This window comes from Aplidium turbinatum, chromosome 14 (assembly GCF_918807975.1).
Source record: "Aplidium turbinatum chromosome 14, kaAplTurb1.1, whole genome shotgun sequence".
NCBI lineage: Eukaryota > Metazoa > Chordata > Ascidiacea > Aplousobranchia > Polyclinidae > Aplidium > Aplidium turbinatum.
The window spans coordinates 12,631,444-12,641,971 of NC_137485.1; the positions used below are offsets into that span (position 1 = coordinate 12,631,444).

General features: G+C 34.1%; 1 protein-coding gene across 1 annotated transcript; it reads left to right on the plus strand.

The window, feature by feature from the left end:
• The first annotated feature begins 471 nt into the window (after positions 1 to 471).
• LOC145782907 (uncharacterized) lies at positions 472 to 9,722 on the plus strand. Its single transcript, XM_082594670.1, has 9 exons — positions 472 to 612; positions 1,094 to 1,250; positions 1,519 to 1,696; positions 2,630 to 2,808; positions 3,136 to 3,244; positions 6,569 to 6,659; positions 7,152 to 7,258; positions 7,593 to 7,763; positions 8,012 to 9,722. Exons 1-9 carry the CDS (start codon positions 472 to 474, stop codon positions 8,568 to 8,570), a joined length of 1,692 nt encoding a protein of 563 aa, XP_082450796.1. The 3' UTR covers positions 8,571 to 9,722.
• Positions 9,723 to 10,528: the final 806 nt, after the last annotated feature.

Sequence of the window (10,528 nt, forward strand, 5' to 3'; positions counted from 1 at the left end):
GTTTCATCAAAATAAATTGTTTTGAAACGAAAAGATCGCTATCAAATGCTAACGTTAATTTTATAGTATCCTGACGACATTGATACAAAGGGAAGGTCAAATTTACATATTTTCAATGACGTCACAATATATTTTGTTTTTGTTTCTTTGGCATCTGATGCCGTAATGGAAAGCAATTGTAAATAGCCACGTACCGCGTATTCATCACAAGATTAAAAGATAGCAGAAAGAAATACTTTTTCTGTGTGACTATCAGTAGAAATCGATGGTGAATCAGACTGTTTATGTGTACTTTTGCAGAGCCAAACAAAGAAGCCACTAACATCAAGTTTTGCTTGTAGATGCTTCGCTAGCTTTTTCACGCGATACGATCAGGTATCTCGACAAAACTGCCAATTATAAACACTAAATGTACCGTAATTGATAGGCTAATCTTACTTTCTTTCAGGTCATTTCCAACAAATTTAAATCATGAATCTTTTACGAGTTTATGCGGTAATTACTTTGAGCTTCTATGCCTCCTTTAAAAGCTTTGCTGATGCTTTCATTCGACCTATGAGTCATCGTCAAGTTGCACACCATACTTCAGCTCCGTTGGATGATGAAAATGTTGTAAGTGATAGTTTGGTTTTAAAAACAGTGCAATACAATTGAAGTAAGTGTTGGCCCATTGTCTACATCTTTTGTACAAATGCAAAGCTTGTGTGCAATTTAAACCGAACACGGTCTAAGCTAGATAGGAGATCCGTTTATACATTAAGTTATCCAAGGAAGATGTATCGTTCTTTCCACCCCACCATCTCTTACACCCAGTAGCGTTGTCCAGGGAATAGTTTTGAACCCGGGCCGAGATGATTTTAGAGGCCGGTAACCTTTCTAAAGGGCCCGGGAGCTGGAAGAAACCACAGTGTGTTCTTTGGATATAGTGAATTTTTTTGGAAGTGCCTTGATTTGAGGCACGAGGATCTCATTGGCACCGGGCCCAAATTATCCTCTAAACGGCCTGCTCACACCCATGAATGAAGTATAGTTTTAACGTAACAATGCAAAACATTAAAAAAGTACTTATGATGTTCGACATTTATTTTCACAGACTGAAAGAATATGGGGCGAGAGATGGAACAAGTACTGGTCGGATTGGATAAATGTTGGAATTACCCACATGAACGATAGTCATATTGATTACATCCCTGATAGCGAATTTGATAAAGACCGATTTCTCTCCGTCCTTCATAGAGTATATAAACGAGGTAAAATAACAATTTTTAAAACAAGAATTAAATCTCGTATCATGAACTTCATTTTATACGTAATTTATTATTAAAACCGCCATTGTATTATTTCAAACAATTTTTTACGATCAACTAAATGGATTTGGTGATGGAAGTCATAAACCCATAACTTGCATATTCATAATTTTTCTCTTTGTGTAGGAGCTTTTGGGCATGCAAGACACCAACCAAAACAAAATCACTAAAAATAAAATTAACCCTACGATTGTTTAAATCACTATTTCAGACTACTTAAACTGTGAAGACAGAAACCGCAATGACTGCATTGACTGGGCTAACATGGGATACTGCACACACATACAGAACCGATACAGATCTTGGATGTCAGAGAATTGCCCGGAAAGTTGCAGCATTTGTACAAAACCACCAATTGATACCGACGAAGATACTTGTCAAAACAAGAGGTTGGTGCAGTGATGCCTATTGAAAAGTCAACAAAAATGATATCGTAGGCTATCCTAATAAAAATGTGTTCCGTGGTAGTTTATTGTAATCAGACACTGAATCGCAACACTAACTTACCATTTGTTACAAAACGCGTAGTGCTGAACTTTCAAAGACTGTACAATGGTTAGATAACTTTTTACCTTTTCTCGGTGCAAAGTAGTGGAATAGCACTATTGAATGTTGAACTTGCAGTAAAATAGCGATAACAAACAGTAAAAATATTTAAGGATAAAATTGTACAAAAGTGTAGCATTATTTTGATGCCTTAATTATAGGTTTTTATACGTAATTAGATTATAGATTTTTACGCTCTTAATTACTTAACTTTAACCTTCAAATAAAGTGACTCACAGGGTAGTCGCAGCCAACAATTTGAGCATCACTAAATTAGATACTTCCTGTCACCCAGAGAAATTTTGCCTCTCATATTTAAAACATGCCATGTTATATTTTGTAAGCCTTAATTTACCGAAAAGTTATAGACCGTGTAGTTTTGTCATTAGTCATAAGATAATAAAATGTTGAAGAAATATCAAAAGTTTAAACTCTCTTTTTGTTAAATACAGACTAGCATTCAACAATATAATTTAATATTAAACAGTAAAAATTTAATCTAAATGAAGTCACACTCCAAGCAAATAAAGTCAAAGTCACAATTAGGTAAACAACCTTTGCAACTTGACTCTTACTGGTAGCATAAAAAAATACGTGAAAAGAAGATTTGGCAACACTGAGCAAATGACTTAAATTGCCTTGACGCTGTATCAAACAAAAAGTGCAAAAAGATCTAAACTACACCGCCAGTGAACCTCAACCTCAACTAAGACTACTAACTAATATCAAATTAAATGAATTTAAATTTTTAAAGTTATACTTTATACAATTTACAGGGAAACTTGTGATGTTCTGTTTCGTTTTTGCGAGGGCCCATTTAAAAGTCACATGAGCAAATGGTGCCCTAGAACGTGCAGATTGTGTACTCCATCAACTCAAACTGTAGTTCGCTTATTATCGTCTTCCCCACCACCACCTATCACCGCCACAGCGCCAGCAACTATCTTGCCGAATCGTAAGTTTGTTCATATTTGACAGCTGGCGTATTTTTATGAATATTTAATTTCAAGTTTGCTACAAAGATTTAAATTTTGATTGTTTTCTTTTTACTTTTTATAACAAATTAGCTTTCATGTTGACTGGTTTCATTGCGATTTTGTAAAACTGTTTCGTCTGATAAACTTGTGCGTGTGCGATAAACAATATCATTTATTAAAAGTTGGTGTTTTGACATCATTTCAATGTCGTTAGACGGAAAAGAATAGCTAGCATGGACAAATTGGCTAAACTTTCATCACTGCAAACGCCAAAATATAATTTTTAGTTTTGGGTGTTTCAATAGAAACGGCAAAGGAACAAACGGCTTCTTGCTTCCCTGATGTTTGTGGAATCGTCCCAGCAATCAGAAGATCACGAAGAGGAAAGAGAAGAGTTTCACTTGAAGCTAAACTGTGAGTCTTTAGTTGCAAAATTAGCCTGCAAAAGATAGTTTTGTTTGATATTGGCTGTCTTTTCTATACTTTTTAATCCAAAAAGATTTCAAGAACATTTTTCAAAACAAAATTTCATCGTTCCTTCCAAGCAACTGCTTTAGCTGAACTAAAGTTATTATTTAATTTTATTTTTGTCTTGGTAACAATAAAGCAGCTCATAAAATAACTAAAATGTAAAAATATCCACAAAAATACCAAGATGTGTTGGTAGGCTAAGATAAATTTAAATGCGCAGATGCAAGAAAAAATTATACAACCGCCCATTAATGTGTGGCCACACTGTACAATGCTAGAAAATGTTCAAATTTTGCTGCTGACTTGAGATCACCACTCGACAAAATGTCACATTTTTTAGTCGACTTGCAATTCCACTCACACCTCTCAGCAATAAAATGGTAGCCTACTTCCACTAGCATCAAATCGTGATGGGTTTAAACGTTTGACAGGAAACGCATATGATCAATATGCTACTCTTCACCTGGTTTCCAAATTTTCTGATGTTTTTCTACGCAAATTCACATCCCAAACGGCAAATTAGTTGTTTTTTACGTGTACAACATTTACAACAGACATTTACAACGTCTGCAGACGTTAAATCAATGTAAAAAAACGACTGATTTTGTTGTCTGGGGACTAGATCAAAGAGATCGAAAAAATACGTAGGTTTTGACATTTTGTTGTCACAATTTTTTTGTCCAGCATCCGCCTAACTTCGTAACGCATGAACACGATGTGTAGGATGACACTTTCCACTTTCACCTGAACTTAGCGATAAAAGTCCACATAATAAATGAGATTAGATTGTAGAGAACATCCAACTGTTTTTCATTCCAAATGTCGATTCGCATGTATTACTTTTATTCCACCGTTTGGAAGGTTTTGCAACAGTTTGATATTGCAAGCTTTCACAATATTTTTGCCACAAGATCAATGTTTCAATGGCAAGATTATTTTAAGCTTATTCAAATAGCATTAGAATTTTTGGTGTGTGACTATAAATTTCAGGTCAGGAAATGCGTTCATCACTGCTCTAATGGGTGAGGGTGTGATGAAATTATGAGTATCACTCGTACTTGTGCGTAAGAAAATGCTAATGAAAGCTTAAATACATATATGGAAAGGTAATAACGTAGTTAGACGGTTAAACATGCTTCTAATAATGATATTTATTTCAAAAAGGATACCGAATGTGCTTTAATATGTTTTGACGCAGCTTTTAATTTAATTATCAATAAAACCGTTCCAAGTTTTTATCTTACTGACGCGTGCCTTTGTCCGTTCAAAACAACAAAAATTCATTAAATTTCAGCGGAGATTTTTTAGCACATTTTTTATAAACGCTATTTGATAAAACAAAACTTTGCTCGAATTTAATTTGATTTTTCAATAGCGTAAGATGCATATTCTTTAGCACATCACGCCTACGAGAGTAGCATATTACTTACTGCAATAGCTAATTGACACACTGACTGGAGACGCCATTTAAAGAAATTCAGAAATTTTTTTGTTTATCGATATACTACAGCACAAAAAATTGGAATAGAGTGACATAACTATGCTGCTTAACTTATGAAAAAGAAAATAATTTATGCAAAACAACTTTGATTTTATTTATTTCCAATCAATCAAAATACTGGAAATGGATTGAGCTTTGAATAGTTTATTTTCAAATAATTTACTTTTATACGATAACCGGTTTTCCGCGGAAACTTTACAGACATTTTATCTTTAATATAATATGCAATTAACAAAATATTGGGTACCAGAAATAATTAGCAATATAAGCTTTGTAATTAGTTTACTGTGGGTAGTTAATTTAGTAACTGTTAAACGACCAGAAAACTGGCTTACAAATTACAATATACAATTACAAATTAAATTTTATTGCTTTAGCACAGAAAATTTTTTAAGTGAATGTTATTTTTGTTGATTTTTATCGGAAGGCTTTAGGACTTGGGTTTATTACGCAATAGACATATTTGATTTTTTTGTCATTTTTGTTTGGAATATTTGAATGTTACGGCACTTGTACAATAACATTTTGTTATTGTAAATTTTTGTGCCAATTTTACATTTGGCATGTTTGTTTTGATGATTGTTTTGCTTATTAAATTTTGATAAAATTAAAGATTGCAGTCTACCCTGACAATGTTGCAAGAAAACGTTTTGCAAATATGGAATAAAACATCACAAAAATGTGAAAGCGAAAAGCGTGTTTTTGGTGAAACAATGCCTTGAGATTTTTACAAAGATCACGCTATTCATAAATAGGTGCACTAGAGCGTGACAAGCGTCGCGAAGGTGAATCGTGCAGAAAATCACGCCTCTTTGTATACCGTACAGCCAACCAGACAGCAAAATCGGTCATTTTTACATTGATTCAACGTCTGCAATCGTTTGTTGCCTAGCCACGTTGTTTGCATTAAAGTAGGCTATTGCACATACTAAAAAAAACGAGAAAGCTCTTCGGCAACCAAAAAAAATGGCCTCTCTAAAAACTATTTTCTTTGAAACTTTTATGTCTGCCTATATCACTGGTCAACGATATTCGTCCAATGGTAGTAAATAAGAAAACAAAACATATCAATCTTAACTTCAATGTCAATCAAAAATTTACCCAGAAGACAATGAGTTCGTTTAACATAACTTTTCACATCTAATTGCACTGTGGTGTAAAAATCCAAATTTTCCTAATGATCGCCTAGCAAACATTTTTGCCAGTTTTAGCCAAAGCGACACATCTGGTTCAACGCGCATGTACAGGAAGTGCCGCTGTCGACACTTTGTCAAAGAAAGGAGAAGCGTTTGACATTTGCAAGAATGATAATGTCCGAGCAACGTTGGCATGTTTTGTACGCGAATTTCATAATAATTACTTAGAATGAGGCTCATTTTTGTCATTACAATTCTGAAAAAACTTCTAAATATCACTTAGTTGTTATTTCTCTTTTGTAATGACGTTCATTTTGCGATCTCTCTTTTGATGCGAATGTGACATATAAGTGTTTGAGATTCGTATGGATAAAATTTGGAAAAAATGCAGTAGCTACTGTATTAATCAGCGTTATATTCACAACTCAATTTTTATATCAATATCATATTTTTCGTCAGTTTTTTTTTTTATTAAAACTGTGAGATATCTTATTTCCTATGATTTTGGATCGAGCAAATATTTAATTAAAAACATGAAACATAAATAGCCTATCTGCCAAAAGCTGTATTATTGCTGTCATATGTAGATATTTCATTTTACATATAAGCATATTTTATTTTATTTTACAGAGGGTTGTTGTCAAACATAAAATTAAAGATTGTTGGGGGCACTCGAGCGATTAAAGGAGAATGGCCCTGGCATGGTCTGCTGCTCCAGCAGGTACGTTTATGAACATATTCTTTGAGTTTTAGGTTAAGTTTTGATTTATTAATCTACGTTTAAGCTTAGAAAGTTATAGTTAGTTGGAGCAAAACTTATATCAGATTGTATAAATTAGTTTATTTTTTGTTTACTTTTAACTTAATAATACTTCCTGCATGTTGTCGTAACGTTGCGAGTGCTTGAAATCTTCTTTTTTTCTGAGACCAGTTTTCTTTGTCGAATGTATAAGATTGTACAATGATAGCATACAAGCAGCTACATGCCATAAACTAAATATACAGAAAGTGCAAATTAGATAAACTAGTAAAAAGGACAAGTAATACCAGCTGGGTTTATGCCATTGCAGTAGTTATATCTAGCCAATACAGTGTCCTGTAAGTGTAGTGGACGCATTGTTGAGTCAATATTCTTGAATTATTAAAACGTCCGATTTTCTTTACATACCGCTAAAATTATGAAGAACAACATTAACAATGTTTCTACTTTCAGATTGATCAACACGCAAGATTTTGTGGAGTCACCATAATTTGTAGACATTGGCTTGTTACTGCAGCCCATTGCATTGTATCACAAGAACAAGGCTTCAGTCTTACAAGGTAAGTAAAGAAATTGAATCTATGCCCCAAAATAAATAAGTAAAGCTCCAACCAGGGACGGATCCAACAAGCAGTCTCAGGGGCCGCAATTTCAACGAAGCACAATGCTGTGTAGGTTAATCTGATTTTAAACTACATTAATCTGACTTTGCAAATACACAATAAAAAAAAAGTTGTTTTCTAGTGTTTTAGGGGGCGATTGCCCCAATTTCCCCCTCTGGATCTGCCACTGGCTCCACCAGAACAGTTGTATTTATCTCAACAGAAAGATACTTTGTTTCAATAACTAAATTATGACTTGACTTGTGAGTTGTGATATGAATTGTGTTTTCAGCAAAATCATGGAAACATTTTCTCTCTATGTCGGACGCCATCAAGGCTTGTTTGGTCACAGTGAAGACACTACCCAAGTATTTGGTAAAAACGAAATTGAGCGTTTTGTCATCCACCCTCGTTTTCGACTTTCGCCAAGTTTTTCTGACGACATAGCTCTGATAAAATTGAGGTATTGATCATAAGCTACTATTTGCAAACACATACTTATGTTTTACAGAATTTACAATTCTTAAAAATTCCTATAACGATTTATACTCGTATTATTACGCTCCATAACTCATGTCGTAGTAATTAAAAAGCTCAGAGATAGCCTACATTTATTTTTGCCTACTATTCGACCTAAGAATAGTGTTTTCTAAAACTGTTGCTTCATGTAACTTAGCTAAGAATTTAATAACATTTTTCATGTATACGCAGATCTGATTCACCGATTGAATTCAATCGATATGTTCAACCAATTTGTCTTCCAACGACAAAAAATATTCAATTTGGAGAATCGTTGCATACTTATGGTTGGGGTTCTACGATGGGCCATGGTCCGTCTGCACAGTATTTAAAAGAAATACGGGTCCCATACTTGGATTACAGAAAATGCCGCCGTAGAGTGTGGCGTCTTAAAAAAGAAGGTACTCTTTGTGCTGGAGGTGGCCGTAACAGAGACACTTGCACGGGAGATTCTGGAGGATCATTAGTGATGAGAAAACAAACAAACGACACAAACAACCAGCGCTTTGTATTTTATGGCATTACAAGTTATGGAAGCTACTACTGTAATTCTCGATCACCATACAAGCCAGGAGTGTACACTGATGTAGCGTTTTATCGTAACTGGATTGAGAAACATACAAACAAATGCTGTGAGGAGACCATTTCTACACCACCTCTTCATTCTTCCCAAGCCAATGATAGAGCTACATTGGATAGAGGAGCAAAAGCCAATGGAAAATACGCCCATTCTACAAAAATGAAAGCATAACTATGCTTCTTCTCCAACACAAAAATTGCAGAAAGTGTTCAATAAGCTTCTAGCCTATAAATTATTATTATTTAATTACAAAAACAACTTTTTGGAGTAACCTAATATAGTACATGATCGATTGTTTCGTGGCCTGCAATATTGCATGTGTATTATTGGAGTAATTTCTAAGTTAGATACAAGAAGAATAAGTTTTTTTAAAAGTCTAAGTCCGCAGACTTGAAAACTATTTGAAAGGGAGTAATGATCACAATAGGTTTCGAACTACCTACACTTGCCTATACTGCCTGTAGTTCTACTATTAAATAAGTGTTTTGAAATAAAGAAATAAACTGGAGCTTGTGACCAGGGTATGGGATGAAATGGAATGGAAGATGTTTTTTCCATCTTCGATCCTGAGAGTTTCTTCCATTTCATCTTAGAAATCTTCCATTTCATCTCAGAAATCTCTTCCATCTTCATATTTTGTGATTTCCGCGTTGAATATGCCACAAATAAACCTAAAAACCATAGGCTAAATTTAACCTAAAAATTTAACTGCAGTATTTTCCTAACGATTACGCACCGTTTGAATTATTGCTTGAACGTACCGTTCGAATTATTTCAGCAAGCAACGTAATATTTTGCATGTCTTGATAAAGCGTTAGAAAGTTAATGATGGAATTGGGATGGAATGATGGAAGATTGTCTTCCATCCCATCATCAAGATCTTCCATTTTTTTCCATCCTTGACATTTTCCGTCTACCATCCCAAAATCTGTCTTCTATTCCATTCCATACCATCCCATTCCCTGCTTGTGACAATTAAAAACTTGTGTTAGGCTGATAAGAATAAATTGAAACTTTCTCTAACGTTAAAGAAAACCTTCGACTTTGTTGTGTAATCTGAAATATTTTACTTCCCTAAAACTGCTTTGAATACCTTTGAGTGTGTTGATTATATACAGGCTATAGGCCTAATCTTTGCAATTCCTTTCGTGTTTATTTATGGAATGTCACTTCTTTTAATTTTTGTAATGTAATTTCATTTTTATTTAACTAAAGTTTTAACTTGCTGTTAAGGGTTTGTATTTGTGGACAAGAGAGATATCAAGGTCAATCTATAATACAATTTAAAGACAAATCGAATTACTATAGACGACAGTAGTCTATATCCGCTATTATTTGTTGAAATGATCAAATAAAAAATAAGTGTTATCTTTTCTCGTACATTTTTTCTCTTACAGAAGATATTGAGCAGAAGCTTACAGACGCAGGTCTAGAAATAAAATATAGTTTATTTGAACTTAAGGCAGCAACATTGTAAAAGGGGGTATTAATTTTATTTTTAAATTTTGCTTTGATGTTCGAATACTAGAGAACACTTTACGACCTCTGGTAGGCTATAATTTTTTGAAAACTTCAAACTTTTGAAATTTACACCATAAAAAGTTTAATTTTAAGTTTCGTTGGGTAGCCTATGTCATGACCATGAGCAGGGGCGTAACCACAAAACATTTTGTGGTGGAGGCAAATAATATTCTTATCGCACATGTCAGTGAGCCTGGCAACGTGTTGACGAATGCAAAGCACCCAGAGGGGGTCTGGTGGGCCTCACACAGAAAAAAAAAATTAAAATTGTGTATTCTGAGATTAGGCTACTTTCAGCCTAAATCCAGAGTAAAACTCTATTAAATGATGCTGCAACAGAAGGTGAAATGTTTGTTTAAAATATTTCAGGAAGGCAATTGCCTCCCTCTGACTACGCCCCTGCCCAGGAGTAGGCTCTGTTTGTAAAATAATAATCTTTACTTCGCTTACTCTTAATTATAAAACAAATTCAAAATGTGAATCTGTGATTATGATCGTTGAAGTCTTACTGGTGCATGAAATATAATAGGCTAGTTTAGGTATAAGCTTAGTGACAATATTGCAAGTTTTATATGTTTTTTTTTAGGCGAAAGTACAATTAGGCTATC

What these genes read in the sequence shown, in the direction of transcription:
- LOC145782907 (XM_082594670.1), top strand. Translation starts at nt 472, where the DNA reads ATGAATCTTTTACGAGTTTATGCGGTAATTACTTTGAGCTTCTATGCC. An exon ending in AGCAACTATCTTGCCGAATC is followed by an intron (nt 2,809 to 3,135) that starts GTAAGTTTGTTC and finishes GTGTTTCAATAG; the next exon opens with AAACGGCAAAGGAACAAACG. An exon ending in ATGGTCTGCTGCTCCAGCAG is followed by an intron (nt 6,660 to 7,151) that starts GTACGTTTATGA and finishes TTCTACTTTCAG; the next exon opens with ATTGATCAACACGCAAGATT.